This window comes from Sylvia atricapilla, chromosome 13 (assembly GCF_009819655.1).
Source record: "Sylvia atricapilla isolate bSylAtr1 chromosome 13, bSylAtr1.pri, whole genome shotgun sequence".
Classification (NCBI taxonomy): Eukaryota; Metazoa; Chordata; class Aves; order Passeriformes; family Sylviidae; genus Sylvia; species Sylvia atricapilla.
The window spans coordinates 10,513,346-10,539,482 of NC_089152.1; the positions used below are offsets into that span (position 1 = coordinate 10,513,346).

General features: G+C 37.5%; 1 protein-coding gene across 2 annotated transcripts; it reads left to right on the top strand.

Annotated features, from left to right (window-relative positions):
- The first annotated feature begins 502 nt into the window (after nucleotides 1-502).
- COPS2 (COP9 signalosome subunit 2) lies at nucleotides 503-22,133 on the top strand. Of its 2 annotated transcripts, none has more exons than XM_066328409.1 (13): nucleotides 503-739; nucleotides 9,586-9,699; nucleotides 10,735-10,812; nucleotides 11,408-11,533; nucleotides 12,798-12,908; nucleotides 13,025-13,102; nucleotides 13,933-14,107; nucleotides 15,086-15,264; nucleotides 15,416-15,468; nucleotides 17,503-17,600; nucleotides 19,364-19,446; nucleotides 20,533-20,591; nucleotides 21,378-22,133. In XM_066328409.1, exons 1-13 carry the CDS (start codon nucleotides 686-688, stop codon nucleotides 21,520-21,522), a joined length of 1,353 nt encoding a protein of 450 aa, XP_066184506.1. In that variant the 5' UTR covers nucleotides 503-685; the 3' UTR covers nucleotides 21,523-22,133. The 2 variants fall into 2 exon arrangements, with proteins under 2 accessions (XP_066184506.1, XP_066184507.1); XM_066328410.1 differs by having other exon boundaries at nucleotides 12,819-12,908.
- The last annotated feature ends 4,004 nt before the right edge of the window (nucleotides 22,134-26,137 follow it).

Genomic DNA, 26,137 nt, shown 5'->3' on the forward strand with positions numbered 1-26,137 from the left:
CATTTCTGCCCATTGCTTGTTCTATTGGATGGCACCACAAAGCAGAGCCCGATTCCAATCCCCTCGACAACCACACTTCACACAGGAGCTCCTCTCAGTTGCCCCTTCTTGAGACCGAACAGGCCCGGCTCCCTTAGCCCTTCCTCATGAGAGGTATCTCCAGACTCTTGGCCAACTTATCAGCTCTCCACTGGACCTGCTTTAGGAGTTCTGTATCTTTTGTACTGTAAAACTCATAACGGCACGCAGTACTCAAATGCGGCCTCATCAGGGCTGAGTAAAGGGGCAGGATCCTTCTCTCGGCCTTTCCAGAGATGCGCCAGTGCCCAGCCTCGCAGCCTCCGTGGGGGATCGGGGCTGGCAGCGCCCACGCCGGGCGCACAGCAGGCGGCCCCGGCGCCAGCACGGCGCGCTCCGGGCGGCGGCAGCGGCGGCCCGAGGAGGTTCCGGCGTGCGGCGCCCAGGCCCCGCCCGGCCGCCGTTGCCAAGGGCCGGTCGCTACCAGGGGGAGGGAGCCGGCCACGGGGCGGCGCGGATTGGGCTCCGGGCGGCCCGGGCCGGGGGCGGGAGAGGCGCGGGCGGCAGCGCGTTCCGGGCGGAGCGGAGCCACATTGGGCAGCGCCGCGCGGGGTTGTGGGAGAAGGGGCCGTCCCCGCCGCCGCCCCCCGCCCGTCCTCCGGCCAAGATGTCTGACATGGAGGATGATTTCATGTGCGATGATGAGGAGGACTACGATCTGGTAGGGCGCGGGGCGGCGCGGGGGCTCAGCGATACGGCCGGGGGTGCCGCCGGCGCGGCGCCGCTTCGGGCCGCTGCCGGTGCGGCTCGCCCGCCGCAGCAGCCGCCCCGCCGGGTGCTGCCCCGGCAGGGAGCGCGGACATCCAGGAGGAGTTTCCCTCCCGGGGAGGAGGATGCGGGCAGGGGCTGCGAGGGGCGGGTGCTGCTGTCGGAGCAGCCGCTTGGCCCCCTCTCCGCGGAGGAGCAGGCCAGTGCGGGCCGGGCAGGGGGATAGGCCCGGCCGCTGCCCCGGGCCCGGGCTGGCCCCGCGGGGCTCCCGCTGAGGGCAGGGCTCGGGGCGCTGCCGCCTTCCCGCCCTCCTCCTGCCCCGGCCCGGCTGTCGGCCACGAAGTGAAGTGATAAAGTTGCCCGTCCTTCTCCGCACCCGCGACTGCGAGAGGCCCTTGGGGGCAGATAGTGTTCGTGTGCTTGTGTGAGCAACAAACGGAGGGAAAAGTGGGGGGAAGAGAACGGGGAGTGAGGAGAAATGGCCCCACGGCCGGTTTCTGATCCAACGCGCCGAAGGGTGCACTTATTTCTAACTTCTTGTGTTTACAATCTTGGTAACCTTTCTACCACTTCCTTTTTGTTTTCAATTGTTTTTAAAGATTTGGGGTTTTTCGTGTTACATTTAGTTAAATGTTCATGTCAGGTTTTGTGCTAAGCTTTTAAAATTAAAAAAATGCTCTTTATCTGATTAATTATCATTGTATTGCCCTTATGTTATATTGGGGCTTGAGGTCTGCTCTTTTGGGGTTGGTTTGTTTTTTTTCTTTTCTGAACTTTGGGTTTTTAGAGCTAGAGACTTTTTAAAAAAAGCTATGTATGGTAGAAGCTTGAGAGTCTTACTTAATTCATTTCAGCTAAACCTGTATTCATGTCAGCTTAACAGTATTGCAGTTTCACTGAAACACTCCAGACACTTTCTTCTCAAAGATTTGCTTTGACACATTATTTAGTAGTCATTGCCACTTGTGAATTCACTTAAAATGTTTACCTGATTTTATCTGGAATAGTTTCTGGGCAGTTTTTGTTAGGAACTGCTTAGAATGGTTGGATGACATTAGATATAGAATAACAGCATTCACTTTCAGTTTTGAGGTTTTTGTCCATTCATGTGAGAGTACTTGTCTGATAGGCATTGTCATCAAAACTCTATGAGCTGCTCGTGGCACTATTCTAAAAAGTGTCTGTGTTCCCCTTTCAATCTATTAATGAATTCACATACTGTAGAAACAGGGTTACTGAAGGAAATACAAAGAGACCATTAAAAACATTTTGTTCCAAAATTAATTTCCGTTAATTTTTATTAACACTGAAATTTGTGTCCTCTTTTGAAATACTGTGGTGGTTTTTTTTCCGTGTGATAGAATCAAAGGAATACTCAACACAGCAGAATTCATGTTCCATATCCTTCCATAACATGAGAACTGGACGTGTAGAGAAACCATTGGAATTACATTTTGCAGTCTCTACAGATATGAATAAAAGTGCAGCTCAGACTTACACTGCTTTATGTCAGTTTTCTCCAAGAATTATTAGTTCAGTGCTTTATCCTGTGTTTTTTTCTTCTGAAGTACTTTATTTTTCATTGGAAAAACCCTCTTGAAACACCTTGCTTATGGCAGATTTCCGCTTTTGACTGTAGTTACTTTTACTGGACATTTTTATTCTCATTAATAACCCTTAGCTCAGACTTTTCAAAAATTTTAAAGTATTGCTCGTAATAATTAGGAGCACGTTAGTTTTTTTCTTTTCAGTATGTAACTCCCATGTAAAGCATCAACTAATACCCAAGCTTCAGATTTTTAAAATTTAATTTCAGTTCGTAATTGATGGGAAAAAAGCCCTCAAGAATTGAAGAATAAAAATATTCCAGCTAGATTAGTTTCAGCATTCTGGGACTAACAAAACGTGACTGACTGTTGTTTTCAAAAATGCTTGAGACTGTAATAGTTGTGCGCCACAGAACTGTTTCAGAAAAAAGTTAAGGGCCGTGAAGATAGGGCATGATTTCTTCCTTTCATGTTGATATCTAGTTAAATTAAGAGAAGACTGTAAGGGGATGCCTGATTCTCAAATTGAGCCTAACAGCTGCTGCAAGAGGCTTTGCAAAGAGTGAGTACAAGACATAATACTCATATCAGTGCAGAATTGAAAGTAAAAGAGCACATGTGAGTGCTGTGAATACTTTCCTGAAGAACTGGAGTAGAGGCAGTGATTACAGAAACAGTCAATGAAAGAAGTAGCTCTTTTGTCAAAATATGGTGAAACTAGGTTCAAGTCTCCCAGGGTAGCTGCCATCATAACAATAGCAGTGAAGACTCCCCCAAAAATTAATTTTGTCAGCTTTTATTAGAGGTGATTATGACTGTTCCTCTTTAATGTGCACTTGACCCGCTGATTATGTAGAGCCAGTCAGTTAAATTTCCTTAAGTATGCAAATGTTTCACACTTGAACTGAAATGTGAACAGATATTCCAAAGGCCCAGATCTTTCCCAGCTCCATCATGGAATTTTATATAATTAGAGTAATTACTGCACTGTTAAACGATTGAAGACTATCCAGGTTGTACTGGATTGTTTCTGTTTAGTTTTTCAGTGAGTCCAAAGGCAAAGTTTTACATGGAAATGACATCAGCCACTCTACTGAAGTTGAGTTTATTCACTGGAGTCTTGATATCAGGAAGAAATCCCATTTATATTGGCGGGTGGATGAACCTAGATTCACAATTTGCTAGTAATGTGCTGTGACAGCTTTGATTATAACATGAATTATTCCACTTTATGCTTCAATGAACAGAATAATGTTTACTGGTCATTATGAAAGCCACTCAATTTTAATTTCTAGCTTGGTGCTGCTAGGTGCCTTACATGATTTCAGTACAAGTTCTTTTTACTAGATCCAGCTTGAGGGTGGAAAAGGACAAAAAAGGGAAGGACCATTGTAAATTCCATTTTTGTTTTCGGTCTGGGACAAAAGACTATATTTAGAATTGACTTGGAAGGTAAACTCAGTCTTCCTCCAGAAATTGATTCTTCCAGGCACAATGACAACACATTGACAGTTGTTGTAGTACATCTACTGGATTTTCTTGTTTTCTTTTAAATAAATAAGGAATCTGGGGTGTTCTTAATGAGTCATCTTACTGTTTTCAGAAATTCAACTTTAAAATTAATGCAAGGAAAGGTGGGACAAATACATTTGCCGAGCAACTGGTCTTTTTACCTTACAAAGTTGTATTGTTTCAGTGACTTGTGGAAGATCTGTAACAATTCCAATGAACAGCCATCAGTTTGCACGTCGGTGAGATGGCTGCAGGTTCATGAGGATTGGCACAACTCAAATAAGAGGAGCATCCCTTCAGATTATTGAGAATTTCCCGTTTCAGGATGTGGTGATATTGGGAAATAGGCATCTTACTACTTATTTCAAGCTACATGAGTTGGCTCTTTCTTTCTTTCCAGCCAAGTGAAATACAGTCCATTGCCAAAGGAATTTCTGTATGTTACCAAATTGATAAGCAATCTCATCAGTAGACGGGTATTATTCTGTCTTTTATTCCTGGATTATCATAGATACAGTTGAAATTTCATGTGGATGTTGTCCCCTCTTTCCAATTCCTCATATTTTACTCTTATCATCATTTTATGAAATACAAATATATGTTGCAACAAGAATGTGGTAATGCTGAAAAAAAAAGTATTCAGATCTAGGGAAGTACCAAATCAAGCAGATCCACTTGGCCTTCTTCTATTTTAGTTAATTACAGTAGTATGTGATTAAAAATATGTGCATCACAAAGGACACAGGATGTACTGTTATCTGAATTCATTATTGTTTCATATTTTATGTGGATTCAGCATGTGTTGTGATATTTTTTATGCATTCTCTTCAGACTCATCTTCAAACACAGAATTAATATATTTGAGACTTCTTTTGCTCATTACCATAATGTCTCAGAAGGAAGTGTTGAGGCAAAAAGCCTGAGAATAATTAGTCAGTAAATTCTTTCTATCTAAACATTGACAAATGTCAGTAAGTTCTGGTTTTTGTTGGCTTCTTTTGACAGTTATTTAGGGCTGTGTTCAGAACGGTGCCCTCCAGGATCTGATATGCAGTTGGGTGTTAAACAGATGTAAATTAGATCCAAGTTATGCTGAAAACTGGACTTTCAGAAAAGGAAGCACATAACTACAGGAGAGCTGCACAACAGAGGCAGAAAGAACAGGACTTTTTTGCTGTTCTCTTTACATATCGTGATACCAGGTTTTTCTTTCTGCAGTCTCCTGTCTCATTTCTGTGCATCTTCCAACTGAAAAAATAAATAAAACAAGGCCGAGCACTGTCTTTTGTGGAACTCTTCTGACGCCACTGCAAATCGCTGGTTTCACAGACTTCTATTCCTGGTGTCAGCCCTGGTGTGAGCCAGCAGGCACTGGATGACTTGCAGAGTTAGTGGAATGTGGAAAAGAAACCAGGACTCCCAGTGCACGGCTGAGCAGTTGCAGGCTTCTTACACTTATTTTTACTCTCAGGGTTTGCCTCTGTTCTTTTCCTCTTTGTTCTTTTGCATTCCAGTCTGATTGCTTTCTTTATATTCATGTGCCTGGATACTAACTGGCAAATGCACATAGAACCTGGTAGTGCCTGCAGGACAGGAAGAGCAAAAGCAAAGAAAGTTGTGCTTAGTAGACCTCCTAAATGCCACGGTTATGAAAAACAGTCAGCTGAAGTAATATCAAATTTGTACCAGACTTCTTCTCAGAAACAATTGCAGTTCATAAAGCAATAAATTGTTTGAGTCAGCCAAATCGTTGAAATTTGGTAAAATCACCAACAATTGACAATTGACAGTAATAAGTATTTCAACAATGCCCTTGAAAGATAATTTTTTACAGAAGTAGAACTCTTTGTATTGTCTTTTTTTCTGGAAAGTTGCCCCTGTATAGCTGCTTTCCCCCTACTCCTGTTTTTTAAAAAAGTTTTGCAAAGTAGAATTTCAGTTCCTGTAGTGGTGGTGAATGCTAAACAGAGGAGCACAAGTTTAGGTAATCACTCCAGTTTTGATGTAGAAGTTAGGTAAGTGCTTCAGGTAAGAGAGGAGACCAGAAAATTGGTAATGAGAGTAGTTTTCACAAATTACTTGTATCTTTGTTTATGTTCATGTAGAACTTTACCAGGTACTTTACCAGTATGACTGTAATAGATAGAATGCCGCACATCTACGTTTAAATGTCACTGATATTCTGTTAGGTCTCCATGTCCCTGTCCCTCCGTCTGGCCCTGAGCACAGGGCTGTGCCTCAGGACCTGTAGTCTCTGGAGGCCACATTGACAAGGCTCCTGCCACAGGTTTTGGAAACCAGCAAGGAGCCAAACAGCACAAGGCCCTGGGCTGCAGCAGGGACGGGAAGGGAGGAGCTGGGAGCGCTGGGTGCTGTGAATGTGGCTTTGCTGCTGGACAAACTGCAAATGGACCCGTGCGCTAAAAGGGATGACTAAAGCTGACTTGGGTGAATCAACTTCTGTGTGTGTGCTCATTTTAGAAGCTGAGGCTCAATGCTTTAAAGCTGTTTACTAGAGAAAATTTTACACAGACTTCATATGGAACATAATAAAGGCTTCTTAATTAAATTGATTTCTTGATACTAATTTAATTTTTATTAAAACTATTTGAAAGTAGGATGTTCCAGACAGAGGTTTTATCTCTGTTACAATTGAGCGGGTGTAGTATTTCTTTTCCTCCAAAAAGACGTGGGATGGCTTAGGATTGAATATAACTGACTACATTTAGAACATGTAGATCTTCAACATAGCAATGCTTAAAAAATATCGTGACTTATTTAACTGCATTTTTTAAACTCTATCAGGGCACTCAGACTGCTCTTTTTTTTATTTGTACTTATAATGTTGATGTCCATTTGAAAAGTATCACCAGGACCTTAGTTTTAAAAATTCCTAGGCCTTTTACCTTTTTTACATCAGGTAGAGATACATTATATCATCCAGCTGCTTTTATGTCAGAAAGTTCTAAATAAGGATGTTCATCACTATGCAAATTGTTAGGTCTGGATGCTGTAGTGGAGATTTTTGGGATTATGTAGAAATCCTGTTTGTAAACCATTTATTTCTACCTAATTTGCAGCAAACTTCCTATCTAGAAGGTTTGAGCTGGTGAAGTTGTTCAGGCAGAAACCAGGGGTGTTAAAAATGAGGGTGAAGGAAGGCTAGGCTTTTGCTATCTCAGTTTATTGTTAAAAGAACTTTATTGTTTTCAGAACTGAGAAGGAAGCTCATATTTTTCTTAATTGGAACTTAGAGAACACAGCTTTATATTTTCCCCCTTTCATGCTCTTGGCAGAAGCTTAATGTTCTCACATTTGTATCCTACTGCACTAAGCCATCTCTGCATCAAAAGAAGATGGAGTGCTCGTCCTTCTGAATTTATCAGCACTGGGGTAATTAGCATCAGCGCTTGAAATAAGATTCAGTGTCGACATGGCTGGGTTTTTTTTTTTTTTCATATTGTCTAAAGATTAATGGCATCAGCTCATACTTGGTTTGAGGTTTTAACGTTATCTTCGTAGCCATTAAGTCTAAATAAGTCTTTTTTAAAGTAAACTACCTTATATTTTCTTGAAGTAGGAAAGCCTTATCTCCATTACAGCTTTGAGTCCATATCATCATCCTAAGTCTAACATGAGGCAAATAGGCATCCAGTGAAGAAGAAACATAGCTGTGAAAACGTAAACCAGTACCTTTGATATATTTCAACGCGTTTCCACTGGGAGTAAAAAAATACCAGTAGACTTAACATGTCTTTATTATGTATTAATATTATGAAAGGAACTTATGGGATATTTAAGTAGCATTGAGCAAAACTATCTGAAAAAAGGCTTCTTGCATGAATCCACATCCAGAATCATTGCCAGAGCTAAGATGAAAGTTCAGATGTTTCTGGCTTGAGGCTAACGGAGCACATTGTCTCCTAAAAGGAATTAATTTCGTTTGCTTTCCTTTTATCTTTGCAAATAGACACTTCTGCCAAAAATATTCCCCATTGTCCAAGTTAAGCATAAACAAGACATCAGCTGATCATGCATATTGTAAATGCTTGTTGTTTGATTTTTGGCAGCCTGGATATATAAGGTGCCTGATAGGGCTGTTGACATCATGTGTACGCACCCATAGCTGCTCCATTGGAGCTGGATCAATAGGATAAGGAGTTTACAAAAACAAGCTAACCAAAATGAGAGCCTGCCCAGTGAAATAGGACACTTGCTTCCTGTTTTCTTTGGTGTTTTTAGTATCACGTTTTTATAGTTCTGTGGTAATTCAGAAAAGAGGTTTGTGGAATTCACAAGACACTTCATTCCATTCATTCTCACTAATGATAGTGCTTTGTTGGGTGAAAATAAATACATATTTGGGCAACTTGCCTACATGTTACAAATAGAAACATTAAAAGGTAGAAGGACAAATGTCTCAAGTACCACGTTTAATAAAACTTGATTTGACTGTAGGCTCTCCTAATTAATTTTTGCTTTAGAACTTCAGAAAGCTTAAACTTTGAGAGATTGCCTGCAGTGCAGAGAGGAGACAGCTAATTTAAAACTTTTCTTTTGCCTCATCTTTTTTTCATTCCTTCCCATGGTTTTGGAGGAGTCCATTAATAGTAGGAATATACAAATGAACAAAAGAATAAATGTGCTTGACAAAGTACAGCAAGAGCAAAATCCACACGAAAGGCATGGACCTGGTTCTGCATTGCTTATGTTGGTGCAAGGGAAAGTGACTCTGACAGTAACTTTGAGATTTAAACATTCTGTTAAAGCAGTTCACCTCCTAATAGCCAAAATCCTGCTCAGAGGAGTTAACTTGAAAATGTAGAGGTGTGAAGTGGTTTTGAATTGTGTAAACATCAAATGAAATTATTATCTGAGCTTTGTTAGCGTTTTGTAATTTGGGCATGCAGCATTGTCCTTTAGCAAAAGAAGATAAAATATGCAGGGTTTTTTCATCAGAAGTCGTCTCAGAGTACTTCTTAAAAAAATTAAGTAGTAATTGTTAGAAGTAAATACTTCAGTTTGTTTGGCACTAGTGAACATGATGGATAATTATTTGATTAAATTATTGTGCCTATGCTGCACCCCAACATCTTTGGCTGCATTTTTAGCATTTTCTCAATCATCTCCTGCTTCTCAGTGCAGAAGCAGCTGGTGTTACTGTCATTACTCTTTTTTTTTTTTTTTTTTTTTAATTCCTTAGACAAGGATGAGTCGTTACAGCATAGAAAGGCAGATTATAGAGAGACTCATGGAAGCAGTTGATACCCTCCATAGCTGAATCATTACTTGTGTGGCAGCTCAGCCAGAATCTTTTCTGTCGCTAGTGAAGGCTGGATAATAGAGTGTCTTTAGGAGGATCAGTGGGCAGCATGTTCTCTCCCCTCCCAGAAATTACATGTGCTCCTGGGTCTCTGTGCTAAAACTCCAGCATGGGCAGATTTCAGTAACAGAATCTGTACTTGTCATAAAGGTGAAGTTGGTGGAGTTATGAGTTCATTAATCTAGAAAGAAATCAGGCAGATGTTAGTGGATTGTGTGTCTGGCCTAGTAATGGAGAGAGTATCATTGTACGGGTCCATACCTGTTGTGTGCTCTAAAACCAGACACTGCCTGCTAATACACAAGCATTTCATGCCAGTTGGAGTAATATGTCTTACTATTTACAATTTTCAGCAGATTATTAGATGTTCTGAACCTTTTATTCCTCTTTTGTTTTTGTTTTTTCCTTAAAATGTAGGAGTATTCTGAGGACAGCAATTCTGAACCAAATGTGGATCTGGAAAATCAATACTACAATTCCAAAGCTTTGAAGGAAGATGACCCCAAAGCAGCATTAAGCAGTTTTCAGAAGGTTTTCTGTCTTCATATTATGTCTCTTCTTTTTATATTAATTCACATTTTAAAATATTTGATACCATTTGAGCTATTTTCTAAAAGTTTAAGAGTGGGATTTATCTCTTAAATTACTAATGTGCTAAGTTTATTATTGAGTATCTTAGACTTCTGGCTGACTGCCTTTCAGGATCATTCTTAGAGTAATAAATAGGAGATAGTATAGTCTTATCACAGATCTGACTTCTTAATCTTCAGGATTTACTAAGTTAATTAAACAGTTCTAAATGTGTTTTCATGCATCAGCAATAGAAATTTAATCCATTTGGGTTTTTTAAGTGAAATTATGTTTCCCCCAGTGTCTTATATAACATTATATTTGCTTTGCTATTTGCTTCCAAAGCTTTGCATGTATAAGTACTAAGTGACACAGAGTTTCTTCTCTTCATCTCTGTTTTAAACTTTTAATGTTTGCACACTGCTACGAGAAAGCAGTATGTTAGATGCAGCTTTTAAAAGAAAAAATAGATTTTTTTATCTTTGGGCTCATTTATAGTGTATAACCAAATTATATACATGACTTTAAAAAAATAACTCTCTAAAGTTTTTACTTAAACATTTCTTTATCCATGTTACATTAAAACCTAGAAGTTCCTTTGTGAAGGAACTGTAGTAATTTGGATGAACTTTTTAACTTAATTTAGTCAAAATTTAGTTGACTCAGTTTTGCAGGAGGTGTTACAACTATCTTTGCATATGTGTTTATGGAGTGGTGTTAAAATTGAGTGTTTGGAATTAAAGTGTTTGCTGTTAGACAACAACAACAACAATCACGTTCACCCTCCCTACATCAGCTAAGTTGTGAAAACTGATGAGATACACTCTCAGTTTTTCGATAATACCAGAAAATAATAAAATTAAAGAGCAGAGTCAAACATTACTTTGTAAGGAACAAAGTGGGGGGGAAGGGCATGTATGGGATATGAGTATTTAAAACAATTTAAGTTTGAATAAAGCTTTTATAAATATTGTTCTAAAAAATCTTCTTTTTCAGGTTTTGGAGCTTGAAGGCGAAAAGGGAGAATGGGGATTCAAAGCTCTGAAACAGATGATTAAAATAAACTTTAAATTGGTAGGAATTACAGCTATCACTTGGGAGTAAATGGCATAAATATGTATTTGATCCAGAGGTCTTAAGTTATTATTCTTATTAATGGCTATGACAACTAAATCTACCAGAACTTGTCTTTTGCAGCCTTTAATGGCTACTACAGATATGGCAGGGAAATGACGTGGTGTTTGCAAGTCAAAGGCAAAATGACTGCAAAATAACTGCTGTAGTCAGCTGGTACTCCATGAAAGTGTGAGGCTCAGTCCTTGCTGTGCTGAGGTGTCACACCACTGGAAGTGGTCATGTTTTTCTGTGTGTACTGCACCAGGACAAAAGAGTGAAAAATTTATATGCTAGGTATGCAACCATTCCAAGAGTTGTATGGCCAGCTCTGTTTTTTTCACTGAGATAAATATTTTAAATCTCTGTTCTGTGTAGTCCTGAAGTTATTTCTGATTCTGCAGATTATGAATAAAGTGATGATAAGAAAAGTTTAATAGCAGTCACTAGTGCATTGTCTTTCTTTATGCCTTTTTTCCTGTATGTACACTTTGAAAATATATCAGTTTTAATAATTAAAACAAAAATTATAATGTGATTTTGTGCTTCCTTTTAGACTAACTTTCCTGAAATGATGAACAGGTATAAACAGCTATTGACCTACATACGGAGTGCAGTTACAAGGAATTACTCTGAAAAATCCATCAATTCTATTCTTGATTATATCTCTACTTCCAAGCAGGTTGGATCATCAATTCTTTCATCTTCATAGTTTTCAATTTTGCATTTTTAATTATAGACATTTTTTGTGTTTAGTTTGGGCTTTTTTGATCATAATAGAGGAATTCTGAGTATTCATTTGCTGTCATATGTGAAAATATATTTCCCACATAGAGTGGATTCTATTAACACAGATAGGTCTTCATAAACTTGTCCTTTTTTGGCAATATTTACCTGGAATTTCAAACTTAATAAATAAGAACTTTTTTTAGCATAGCTACATGATGCAAATGCCCTGTCAAATATAATTTTTAATTAAACAATGGGAGGTTTAAAATTAATTTTGAGGCAGAGGGGAGTCTTTGCAGTGAAGTGTTGGTGTGAAATACGGCCTGTCCAGTGCACTGTGCAAGTGAGGTACGTGTCCATAGATACACGCTTTAGAGAGTAGGAAGCTGCTCTCATTGACTATCTCAAAGTAGCACCTTCATATGGAGGATCATTGGTCTTGAGGGCTGAGTCCTTGGTCATTATCACAACCCTTCCTGTCCTGCCACTCTTAGAAGTGGAAGTTGGATGTTGGGTTACTCTTGAGGTTTAAAGAATTGTCTTAGGCTGTCCCTTCTTGGCAGAGGTCAGTGTCTCGCGTTTGTAGCAGAACCAGACCTGGAGGGGCAGTCTGGAAATCTTAACTTGATGTATAGTCACAGATCTGTTACCCCCAAAGGAACAGTGGCCATGGACAATACTAATGCATTCTTGATAGAACCCTTGTGAAAGGTAACACTCAGCACTTCAATTTCCACTTCAGCTGTTGTATTTTTGGGTTTTTTGCAAAGAAACAGTTTGATGTGCTCAAGAGTGTTCTTCCACTCGACATTGCTAGTCCAGAAAGAAAGCAGCATCTTTTCCTTTGACCATTTCCCTCTTTTTGTAAAGCATATTCTTTTTTTGATATGTAAATTATTTTTATTCTTTTAAGTGGGAACAATATTGCCTGTGTTTGTTACACAACATCTTGGTTATATAAGATGGATTTTATAAGGTGGCTTTCGTTTTTCTCAGACGGGTACAAACCTTAAAATGTGAATACTTTTTAATTACATCTGTTTCATATAAGAAAAGATAGTGTATTTAGTTTGGTTACTTTAGAAGCTGTTTGCAGTTTAAATGCAGACATTAAATAAGATGAAGATACCTTTTTTATTTTGAAGTTCAAGCATGCACTTTTAGTTTGTTCAGATTGACTTTATTAACAGGTACAAATTTGCTGTTTACAATTATAGAATTCTGATTTTTTATGTCAGATGGATTTGCTTCAGGAATTCTATGAAACAACACTTGAAGCTCTGAAAGATGCTAAGAATGATAGATTGTGGTTTAAGACAAACACAAAGGTAAAATATATAACTTCCTATTTTTTGCTTTTCTTTCACACCTTCAGCTAATTCTTATAAATTATAATTGTGAAATTTTAATAGACCTCAGTATTTTAACTTTCTTTTCATTACAGCTTGGCAAGTTATATTTAGAACGAGAAGAATATGGAAAGTTACAAAAGATTTTGCGTCAGTTGCATCAGTCGTGCCAGGTACCTTTATATTCTAAATCACTGTGGCTTAGTAAACAACATTGATGCATTAGTTTGGCTTCTTTTTAAAAACATCTGTTGTTGGCCTTTGAGGCATTTTGCTGAGCTTTAGTACAGAGGGAAGAAGTACTGTGTCTGATTTTATTTTTTATCTGCTTGATAACATGAACAAAAAATGCCGAGTGCTTTATTCCTTCCTTAAAGATGAGTTTTAAAAAATTATTCACCTCTGCTGATTGAGTTTCACTTCAGGTGCAAGGATGAGAATCACATATCAATAACCTGTAATCCATAGACATTTATTTTAAAATATAGCAAGGATTCCAAGTGAGCTCGGTTCAAAACTGAAAGTACAGTTGCTACTTTCCCATCTGGAAGGGGAAAAAATAAATTAGCCATGCAGTCTGCTGGGCTTGTTTGTGACACTTTTCCTCCTTCAGTATGAAAATAGGTTACAAATATCTGGGAAATTATTCTGTTAGAGGCAGCAGAAGAGTCATATGTATTACCTGTATATTTATGCATTTGTGTCAGTCATTGTATTTATATACTAGGCGTGTGGTTTAAGGAAAGTGGAAAAGTTTCAAGGAAAACATTTCATTAAAAATAACAATGTTTTAAATAAAGGGCTTCAAAATGTAGCCTGTGGTAAGTTCTTTGAATGCTATGTTTTGTGTTAGTAGTTACATCAGAATTTCAGAGTTTCAGGAATATTCTTGTTTTTGACAGGAAATTACTGAGAGTATTTGGTTATCAGTATTTTACTAGTATAAAACTGAAATTGCTGTTCTCTTAAAATTTCACAGTATTTATTACTTAATCTATCCTAGACTGATGATGGGGAAGATGATCTAAAAAAAGGTACTCAGCTATTGGAAATCTATGCTTTGGAAATTCAAATGTATACAGCACAGAAAAATAACAAAAAACTTAAAGCACTATATGAACAGTCATTGCACATCAAGTCAGCCATTCCTCATCCACTGATCATGGGAGTTATCAGAGGCAAGTTCATCTTGAATTTTTCATTTGTCTTCTGTTGCAGAGATTTGTTCCATGAAAATCTCATAACCAATGTTTTTTTCCAGCTCCAGCTATAAAGACAGAGGTTTCTGTAGATTCAGGCTCATCGTTTTCTTCTTGCAGGACTTCAGCTCTGCAGTTCTGGTGCCCAAGTTCCAGAGGCACTGGTCAGAAGGGCAGGACAATTGGCTAAATAACTGTTAGGAGAGAAGCTATAGAAAGAGAAGAGGAAGAAGAAACTTGCTGTATGACACCATGGCAGGCAGCAAAAGATGACTGCAAAGGCATCTGCAGGGGATAAAAACAAAGCCTTGGCAGGATTGCTAGCAGAAGGGACTGCTGTTCCTGCAGTCCCTTTTTATAAATTGGTGTCTCATCTTGCTAAAACTCAGCAGGAACCAAAGGGCTTTAAGATGTGCTTGAAAATATTATTTATGATCTGCAGTAATGAACTGTAGTGAAACAAGCCATGTGTCTTGAAAAAAACCCCAACTTTCTTCAGAACACTGTTATGCCAGGCAATCAGGCAGCAGTGGGTACTTCAGAAATAAACAGATATAGATAGTAGTATTTCTCTTTTTTTGTGTGTGGTTTTGCTCAACAGATAGGGAAAATTCCATAAATATACAAGGCTGTTGCCACTGAAATGGAGATAAATTCTGTCTCAGTATTTTTGCAGTATTTTAACATAATGGCGACATAATTATTGGCTGTGAGGATTTGTGTTCTTTAAGTTTTATGGTGCAGGTTGGGTTTTATTTTTTCTTCTTGGGAATGGGTTTATTCAAGTGGCAGTGCTGTATGCTAGGGCCCTAATGCTTTTTTTTCCTAGTGATTTCAGAACCAAATGACTTCTGAAAATGTTTCAGTAATCTATTTAGAAATAGCATGGAACTTGAGTACAATTATTGTAGTCAGCAACAAGCACACAGTGTTCCTTTTCATCTGTTTTCTTTTCAGAATGTGGAGGCAAAATGCACTTAAGAGAAGGAGAGTTTGAAAAGGCACATACTGATTTTTTTGAAGCATTCAAGAATTATGATGAATCAGGGAGCCCCAGAAGAACCACTTGCTTAAAATATTTGGTCTTAGCAAACATGCTCATGAAGTCTGGAATAAATCCATTTGATTCTCAGGAGGTATTTTTTTCTTTTTCCTTCACACTGTCCTCCTACCTCCCCCTCCCCTCATCCCCTCACCCTTTTATGAACATTTAGAGAAATTACCCAAAGGATGGAAGTGGAACAAAAAAAATCTAAACTTGCATACTGTGCTTTCTGTTCTGTGTAGGCTAAACCATACAAAAATGATCCAGAGATTCTAGCAATGACAAATTTAGTAAGGTAAGATTTTTATTCTTCTGGAGAACACAAAGATAAAAAAGATTGTCCAACCTGAAAGGGAATATTTTTAGAAATGGCTTTTCTCTGCACACCTAATGCAGTTATTCATAAATACTGGGCAAATATTTGAGGACTGTTTTTTATTAGAAACGTACTATGAGAGGCCACAGTATAAATGCTCTTACTATGTAGAGGTACAGAAACTGTGTACTTTTGTCACTTTATGGTGTGACAAAAAGCTCATTTCTCCCCTTAAATAAAGTTGTTCCATCTTGTACTGCAACTGGTCTTTTTAGGCTCTGGCTGATGACATAAGAAAAATTGAGCTGACATCTCATACCAAAGCCAATAGAATAATTTGCTGCATGGATATGTGAAGATTTCCTAAGTTAGGAATATGAAACTTAACTCTCCATGATCTCCTGTATCCTTCAAACACGTGAAAATTAAAAGAAAGTCTCATTACCTCTTACAGGCAACTGAGAACTTCCTAGTGTATGAAGGTCATTAGGTCAATGAACTGAGGCAGGGTTTGTACACTGGCTTTTGAAACTCACCTACTGTATCCTCTCTGGCCTGCCTCTGCGCCTTTTCCCATCTTTTTCCTACAAAACAAGTAATGTCTGCTCACATTTTGAAGCAGTTGATCCTGTGTTGAAACAAACTGCTGTGATATTGCTGTTGTGCTTTACCATTGTATACATACAAATTGTTTCTGAACAATTGGGATATTCATCCATTATTGACATGGTGATTGAATAAATTATTTGGCAATTTATCAAGGGACTATTTCCAGTAATTCATTCCACTTTAGGTGGGTTTTTTTTAATTCACTGTCACAGTTTCATGTTTCATTTGAAGCAGAAGGAACTCCAGATGGCCTTACCCAATCTGATTTTATTGGTATTTCTAATTTATATCTTTTATCTTGACATTTGAATATAACTCCTTCTTTAAAATTAATAATGCAATTAAAGCAGTGTTGATAAGAAATACACAGAAGATAAAATTAATTTCAAAGATACAATTATGTTTTTAATCCTTCCTATACTCTACAGTGGGAACTTGCATGCTTTACATATGATAAAAAGACACCTCTGAAATAAACAATAAAATACACTGAACTGAAATTCCTTTTATTATGCAGTAAAATTTACTGTTTACATGTGATACAGTCCATGCCACTCACCTAACTATTTATAAACTGCTCACATTCTACCTCTAAACTAAACAGGTCTTTTTCTTGGCCATTTTAATAATGCACAAATTTTTTTTTACCCATTTCAAAACAAATTCAAAATGTACAGAATATGATGGACAAGTAGATGTTGTTACTAAAATGTTTGATGTTAGTCTTGAACAGAAGTTGAAAGTTTTGTTTGGAAAGAATGTTTTTCAAGAAAAAATTACTTCTTCAGAGGCTCCAGCTCTTGACCTTTAAGTGATGCTGTGGTGGCAGCTTCTTTTTGCAATGCTTTCTCAGATGACAGGATTGACTTGTGAATATATATATATACATAAATAAGCTATAAATAAAAATCTAAAAAGTAGTATTATGCCAGAATTACTGATGCATAATCCTGGAAGTCTGTATTACTTTCATCTTGCAGTATTTTTAGCATTGAGCTTAAGCTGGACATTGTAGAGACAGCATCAGCCTTGTAGATTTTTTTTAGCTCTTATTTAGTCCATAAAGTATGACTTCATGAAGCCAAAATTCATATAATGATACTTTTCAAAACAGAGTATGTAAGAATAGCTTCTTAAAGTACAAAAGTTTTAAAACTAGAGTGTGCTTGTGGAACAACTAAATGTTCATACTAAACTTCAGTAAATGCTGCTAAAATTGAAACAGGAGAAAGGTAATTTCTGTTACATTTCATCTTCAAAGAGTTTTTGCTTATAAAGGTTCTGAATATAAATATTTTCCACCAATGCTTAATACATGTTTTTTTTAGAGTTGTAGAGCATAATCATATGAGTCTGTTTAACTTTTAAAATTAATAACTCAGTCTCTTGGGTTTTTTTCTGAAGTGCCTATCAGAATAATGACATCACTGAATTTGAGAAGATTCTGAAAACAAATCACAGCAACATCATGGACGATCCCTTCATAAGGGAGCACATTGAAGGTATTTTAAAGGCTATTATAGTCATTTTTCTTTTCACTTCTTTGTAAGCTCCTTTTTTTTTTTTCTTCCTCCCACCTTGGTTTATTTTTCTTTTTGGCACTAAGAGTTCCTTGTAATTACTTGTGGATGATTCCTTTACAAGTTATTTAGAAGTTGGTCAGGACTAACTTGTGTCCAGGTGTGTGGCATGACTGCAAAGATGTGCAGGATTGATGGAGAAAGTTCTAGAGTAGTGGATATTGTAAGATACCTATGGTGGTGTTAAGACACTTGAAGATTCTGAGTGTTGTTTTTGTTCTTTTCCCATTGGAATAGTGAAATGAGAGCAGCCCTCGCCTGCAAAGATGGTTTGTATCAGTCTCATCCAGTTTGATGTTTGCTAGTTTATAAAGTTAATTTACTGCTTCAGATTACAGACAAAATACATAGACAATGTAATGAATGTAATATAATATGTAAAAAGGTGCAGACTTTTCATTTGTATCTTGTAAACAATGGTTGGAGTTATAGTACCTCTGCTTAATAGAATGGGAACACATTAACACATGCCTTTCTCCTCCATTAATGTGACAAAGTCACCTCATCCATTTTTCATGTACCTGAGAATTGAAGAGTCTCTTCACTTGAATATAGTGCTCAGTTCTTCACTAATTGTTTCCAAGAGTGAGTCTGACTGTGGCAGTGCAAGATCATTTAGCTGGATAGTTACATGAAAGAAAAGAGTTAAATCCAGAGACCTGGTTTTCTTATATTTGTTTGTAAAAGAGAACAGGGCAAACAGAAGGGGAAACTAAATATAACCTACTACTGCTGTTCCATGTGAACTGCTGGTGAGCTGCAAAGTCTTGGAGGGAGACTCAGTAAGATTAGAGCTGGGTGCTCATGGAGGAGGGTGTGACAGAACTGGAGAGCAAGAGGAGGAAGCTGAATTAAGGCACTGAAGAGAATTTGAGCATCACTCCTTATATGCTACTGATGTGTCTCCATTTTCACTCTGTAGTGATACACAACATGTTCATGGTGATGTTTACATACCTTGCCTCGTTGTTCTTTTAATCTCCATAGTTTATTGAGACACATAATCTGGTGTTAAGTGTGGTGTTCATATATTTTATTATATAAACAGTCCTTGTTTAAACAGGTAAAAAGGGATCTAGGTTTTTCCTCTGTTCATTTATAATTGTAATTTATGCTTTTATTTTATCCCAACTGTCTTTAATAATGTAAAAATGTATAAAACAATGACTGCATTATTTTATCTAAGCAAAGTCAGTGTCTCCATGCAGACCATTTTATGACTTCAGTTCCTCATCGTAATGACACTGTTAGGCCCTGACTTTTAACGTTAAATGTGAATATTCCCCATGAAGTTAAATGCACAGACAATTTTAAGTTGCATAAGAATACCCTAAGAATGCCCCTTTTCACTTCTGTACAAGGCAAGCATTCTAGCCATAAATTAGGGGGACAGACATACCAGGCAATGATCTCTATTATTTATCCAGTTAACTTGATTAATTAATTTTTTACTGGAGAACATGTTGGTCCATGTTTGAACAGTTTTCAGCTCTGTCCACCTTCAGAGTTACATATTGCTTGGATCCCTGGAAAAGGAGGGATTGTTATTTTGCTGAGCTTCCCCACCCATTGAATTACTACTTTCAAAGATCATGGTGTTTGGTATATCTTTCTATATGGAGAGGTATAGCAGCTTTATTTCAATACTGTTGTTTTTACAGTGTTTATGTTTTCTTCTCTTACAGAGCTTTTGCGAAACATCAGAACACAAGTGCTTATAAAATTAATTAAGCCTTACACAAGAATACATATTCCTTTTATTTCTAAGGTATGTGTCAGTGGAGCCTCGCATTTGCTTAAGTAAATGATTAACTGTGAATAAAAGCTTTTAAATAAATACAGTGCTTCCAGAAATAGAACATCTAAAATACACTCTAAACCATAAAGTACTAATGATGCAATGCTGGCAGCTTTGCAGTGCAAAAATGTAAATTTCAAGTGTCATCCAACTGCTTTTTATAATATGTACTATGATACACTTCTAAAATATTCAACTACCATATTCTACTTGGTGTAGAAAATAACATTTCTTAAGAAAAGTATAAAAAGTGACACTTGTATAATAAAAAATGTAATTATGACCATAAATTTTATGAATGTAAAAATTAAAATTTTAATCCCTTTTGTTCATAAGCTATCTTCACATGTTTGTGTTGTACAAGTTACAGAAATGTGGTAGTAGAACAAACCAAGTATTACCATAGAATCACTGATTTCACTAGCTAATCTGCAAATAATTCAATACAAACCCAGTGGTAATACATGATTATTTCCATCTCCTGTGGGTTCTGTGATTTCGCCTGAAAAAATTCACAGCATTACAAAATACATCATGAAATATTAGGGATCCCTATTTTTTATGCTTAAATTCTCTTTGGAACTCTGTATGCCTTTTATTTTTTTAAGCTAGACTTAACAATTGTAGAACTTGCTTGAGCCAGAGGATGCAATTATGTCTCTAAATGGTTTTGAGTGCAGATCCATTCTTTTCTGATAATTATTGTTTTATTTCATTTCCTGGGTTTTTGTGGTTGTGGTTTATTTTGTTGTTGTTTTTTGGAGGATATTTTTTAATCTTTGTTTTCTCAGTAACTCAGTAAAGCAACTCATTTCTAGAGATTCTAAAATTCTGCTTTCGCTTCTTCAGCTCTTTCTGAGAGGTTACTGGTTTCTTGGTTCTTGACCACGTGTCCTTTGGGTGGAGGTCTTTGCTTAATAGATCATTCTTGAATTGCTACTTATGAACAGTAAGAAACAGAGGTTGAACCAAATTCTGTATATGAAGATAAAGACTGGAGGGTTTTAATGTTGCCGAACATAGTAGCAGCATAATGAGGTTTTTTTTTTGTTTCAGGAGTTAAACATAGATGTAGCTGATGTGGAAAGCTTGCTTGTGCAGTGCATATTGGATAAGTATGTACCTGATTCTTGATTATTGATCTCTGATTACTTTAAAATTATCAAATTATAGAAGAAGCTACAAAACAAGATTTTGGGGCGTTGTGATAATACTGGTTGATTCTAGAAGTGAAAGTTAATGGTGCTGACTTTGGATTTGCTTGCTTTCTGAGCAGTAAAGTATGTTTGAAAGATGGGAGCCAAGAAAATTATGCAGGGAGATTGAGTGGGATCTTTCTACTTTAATTCTTAATTACATAATAAATTCCCTGAATTATTCTGAAATTATGAAGGTTGTTATTCTTAGTAATTGCTGCTTAGACCCATGTGTATTTTTGAGTGCATTTTCAAGTTGACAGATTGGTAATCTGCTCTCTTAACTCGAGAAATTTAACTACAATTTGTAAAACCTATTTTTCTGGAGGGTAATTTGTTATAACTACTACAAAAATATAATCCATACATGGGCTTGTATTGTTTGATTTCTCTTCATGTAAATCGCCATTTTTCATGGTTCTTTGACTTTCAAGAACTGTTTATGACATACTGCTTCAGACTCTGTGTGGGGTCATAGCCAAGCAGATAAAATATGCATTGCCCAATGAACTGGTTCATTGGATTTCTAGTCATGATGACAGCTTAATAGGGAGTACTGCCCAGGACAATAATTGTAAGTGCTGAATTCTGAAATGAACTTTGTGCCTCTCTTGTTTAAGACCTCTTATTTCACCTCTTAAGTTTTTGGTAGCTCCTATTTCCATGTCCATTAGCAATTTATAGTTGTTATTTATTTACTTCTAGCACTATACATGGCCGAATTGATCAAGTCAACCAGCTCCTAGAACTGGATCATCAGAAGAGAGGTGGTGCACGTTATACTGCGTTAGATAAATGGACCAACCAACTAAATTCTCTCAACCAGGCTGTAGTCAGCAAGCTGGCCTAACAGAAACCAAGCTTCTACAAACGTACTTAAGGCAACAGTGCAGTGATGTAAACCTTAAAAGAACTGGGAATGGCAAAACTACTGTCGGTTGGTGTGCCCTGAAATTATTGGAGTTATGGCAGAAGTGCTTTTTTGATCAGCTGGTTTGTGTTTTGCTGCTGCATTTATCCCAAGAAAAAAACAGCTTTAATCTCCAGAAGAAAACCAAAATGCCACGGGATTTATGCTGTATTGACATCTTGCCCTAAACATACAACATCCTAGTAATTTGTCAAGGGGCAATTAATGACCAGAGAGAAGATTTTTGTCATGATTTTAAATACACTGACACGTTACTGTTGGTTAAATTTAAACATGTTTTACCTGCAGAAATTCTCTCACAGAAATAACCTGCAATAACTTGAAATGCATACCCTTTTGAACACTTCCTTTTCTCATGTATAAATTGAAATGTTTGCTGCATTTTGCAAAATGTCAGTTCTCCAAAAATGTGTCCATATATTTCTGTACCTGCAGTGTAGTAAAGGTTTAGAAGAAACCCCATAATTATAGTGGCATACTGTCACTTAGGTTTCAAGCAGCAAAATAAACAGTGCAGTTCAGAAATTGTACAGTTTGTTTCTTGATGTGCTTTCATTATACTTGAATTTTACTTTTGTTATTTTTTTAAAAAAATAAGTATTACCTGATCTCATCACATTCGTGAAGGACAGTATGGAGATTCTAAGTATGAACCCCTTGGTATGTGTGCTGTTGATTTTTCTTCTTTTTTTTTTTTTTTTTTTTTTTTTTTTTTTTTTTTTTTTTTTTTTCCCTCCTTGAAATAGTGAAACATAAATACTAAAGAGCTGACATTTAGCAGTCTTGCTAAGTAACTTCTGTCTTCAAGATGCCAAACTATTATTTGTCCTGTCTCATTATGTTGGTAGGTATTTGGCATCTCTCAGGGATATGCTTGGTTTTTATTTTGCTACTTCAGGAATTGAGATTTTCCACGCAACTCCGTGGGAATAGAGGTGCAGAGCCTGTGGTCTTTTTAAGCAGATTCAGTGTACACAAAATGACACTGTGTGTATGGAGTGGGCACCAAGGACAGTGACCTTGCTGGTAATGGAATCTGTTCTGTCCCAAATGTCTGAATGTATTGCAATCCCTTCAGAGCTGCTGTTCCCTACCACACTATAGCCACATGCCTTTTGTGTCCTAAGATTGTGGGATCATCAGATTATTTTAAAATAAATATAATGTTGACCACAGCAAATTTTATTCCTGTAGCACATTAGAGCTGACAAAAAAATTCTCTTGCAGGTCTCAGAAATGTAGTGAAAAAGGTAAAATTTTCCATAAATGCAAGTATTCCAGCTTAAAGCTGAGAGTAGTGTGTGATGGTACACAAACAGTGCCACACACAGCCATTGTAATAATACAAGGAAAAATTTGTATGTAATTAACAACACCTCAAAAAAAATGAAAAAGCTTAATAAATCACAAATGTCCATCATATACATGTAAGGCAGAGTGGTAAACTCAATGTTCTAGGGCAGGATTTAAATTGGTAACAGAGTTTAATTAAATAGGATAAAATTAACTTCAATCTGAGGAATAGTTATGTCCCTTAGAAAATTATTTTGCTCTGCAGTTGTCAAAGCAAGTGATTTTTTTCCTAGTGTTTACACCATAAAACTTAATGTGTAGTAGCGTGATGTTGAATCTTGGGTGAGAATTTCTTCTTCACTCATGTATTTTTTTACCAATAGGTGTTAATTTATCAGCTTAAAACAATAGTAAAACTTAAATTTTTAAGCAAAGTTTCTTTCCTCTGTAAAATTTGTATATAACATTTGACTAAAACACCTTGTGTTTTGTTTTCTTATAATGCTGTGATGTGTAATGCAGTTTTTACTTTGAAAATTCCAGTAATACCTGGTGATGTGAACTTAACAACAGTGCACAGTCATTGGGACCCTTACCTAGAGAGCCAGAGACTTTATTCTGGATAGCAAATCTTACAAGGTCCTTCCTCCCATGGACAGGGGGACAAGGGATTGTCAGAGCTATTTCAAGCTTCTCCTTCCCATGGAGATAGGGGACAGTGACAGCAATTTATTTGAGTAGGTTTCCTTTCTCTGCCATTTCCCATCACCCTTTCTGTGGGAAAGAACAACTCCTCTCTTCTAAAGGAAGGAGAAAAAGAGAACTGTCCATAAACTTATAATCACTGAAAATAAAAGTCTTCTTGATTTTGTCTATTGTACCTGATGTAACCTTTTCCATCCCAGCTATGTCTGCTGGGGAGGCATTTTGGCTTTTTTTTTATTTTTTTCAAGAAGGAAATGGGAATACTGCAGTAAATCTTGTCATATCAGTCTAGTTCCCTTATTTTATCTTTTTGTTCTCAAGGACTAATTGTAGGATTAGTCCCACTACTGAAGGACTGTCAGTCTGAACAGTGAGGGCTACCAATGTTTTTAGACAGAAAGAGAGTCAGTCTGCCTCTAAGAAGTGGTTGTGTGTTTTGGCATGTATCAGCTCTTACTGTGTGCACAGTGCCTTAGCATCTGTGCTCTAGGCACATAAGGAAGATTAATATAATCCCTAAGGGATTCTACCCCTTTTCTGAGTTCTCAGAATTCTTAACCTGGAAGATGAAGATTTTCTCGGGGGAAATACTGAGGGAGCTGTTGTCATACAACTGCAGCAGAAAACAACACTAGCTGCTACAGCCCACCTACAGTCCCTGGTAGATCTGGTTCTGATGTCATTTCTGCCTCCTCAGGAAAAGTGAACCAGCACTTGAAGGAAAAGGGTGAATGTTTTTTTTTTTTTCCTTTCAAGAAACACCATTGCACTGCAGGTTGGTTGAGATATGGTAAGCAGCCTCACTGCATTCTCAATCTTGGGTCCAATCATTAAATTTCTGCAATTGTTGTTAATTATCAGACCCACACTTGTCACAACTTCTTAGTGTTTTTATACACCTCTTGTTGCTGCTGGTACAAGACAAACTGGCATTTTAGCTACTTACCATAACAGTGTTTGCAAAAGAACATTTTAATGGCTGTTGTAATCCTACGTAAAATTACAACAGTGATTAAGCTGTGTATATATAAACCCTCCTTTTGAGTTGCTGGCAGCTTTAATGCACAGCTTATGCATTAAAACTGAACAATAGACAAATCTGGGAGGATGTGGGTGCTGTGCCTACATTTTAGATTTTTACTATTATTTTTAATCAAACATACTTTGAAGAAATGTATTCTTTGTGCATCTCCAAGTCCTGTTCTAAGGGATTGGATCTGAAACCAATTCTATTTCCTTTTCCTTTAAAAAAGTCCTGAAAATACATTGAACAACAACCCCCAGAAAAATGGCAATGCAGCTGAAATACACCCAGCAGAATAATAGAAAAGTTATTTGAATTTTAGTCTGTATATAAACTCTGATTTTGTAATTAATCAGGAGTTGTCAGCTGTAAAACATTATGTCTAATCGAAGATTGTATTTTCATATTTTTTCTTTGAGAGATAGTGAATTAATTTGAGTAGGATCTGTGTATGTAAGGAGTAGAGTAAAATGACATCACTTGGGACAGTACCCCTCGCTTTCTCAAAAATACAGCCTAAATACAAAACTAGATTTCCATATATAGATGGTAATATGGATTTGAAATATAAAAGTGTGGTATTATTTTATTATTTTCTAAGTGCTAAAAATGTATTTTAGAACCAGGTTAGTGAACCAGGTAAACTACATTACAAGCTACACAACTATATAAGTGTTAATTAAGATTTTAAGAAAGGATTATCACCATCTTAAATACCTCTAACTGTGTGGTAAGGTGGATTGCAAACTATCTGTGATAGAATAATTGCATATGTAGTGCTAAATTTTAGATGTAATATGTGTAAGCATGACAGCAAGAGTAAAGGCTAATCCCTTCCTGGCCGTGTTAGGAGAGTTGCCTGGCAGTTCTGTCCTGGCTGGCTCTGCTGCCTCGCTGCAGCTGCTCTTGGTGGGAGTGCTGGGCTCACTCTTGCTGCTGCCAGGTAGTAATCGCTGTTGGAATCGTGATTCTCAGGTTCCTGGAGTCGTTCCCAGCTCACCTTCCCACTTTGGTTCAGTTCTGTTCCCTGCTGTGTCTGCCTGTGCAGGACACCACATGTCACATCGCCAGATACGGTCTCATTTGCCAAGATATACTTTGCATTCTCTACTTGTCTTTTTCAGTGATTATGCTGAAGATTTTAGTCCCAGGCCAGTAAAACTGTCATTTTGGAGTCTGCTTCATTTCTGCTGCCTTTTCCACTTGCTCACCACGGCAGCCTCCAGCCCCACTAATGCTGCTGGCAGTCCCTCTTCAGGTGGTGCCTGTGCCGTGGAGTCTGAGCCTGCCTGGACCTCAGGCAGAGGGTGTTACTGAGAACCCTTATTTCATGCTGCCATGCCACTGCCATTAACCTTATACATATGTTCAAGCTTTCCATATAAGAATCTGCCTTGACTTCAGTGAGACGTGTAATCCCATCCTTGTGTTTCATAGGACTTTGTATGCACTAGATGTAAACAGAACCCATGTGTTCTGTTAGATTTCTGCTGTTAGATTTGCTTGTAATCT

Coding starts and splice junctions, on each gene's coding strand:
- COPS2 (XM_066328409.1), top strand. CDS start 686: ATGTCTGACATGGAGGATGATTTCATGTGCGATGATGAGGAGGACTAC. Junction 11,534..12,797: donor ATATCTCTACTTCCAAGCAG/GTTGGATCATCA, acceptor TTACAATTATAG/AATTCTGATTTTTTATGTCA. Junction 20,592..21,377: donor GTGCAGTGCATATTGGATAA/GTATGTACCTGA, acceptor ATTTACTTCTAG/CACTATACATGGCCGAATTG.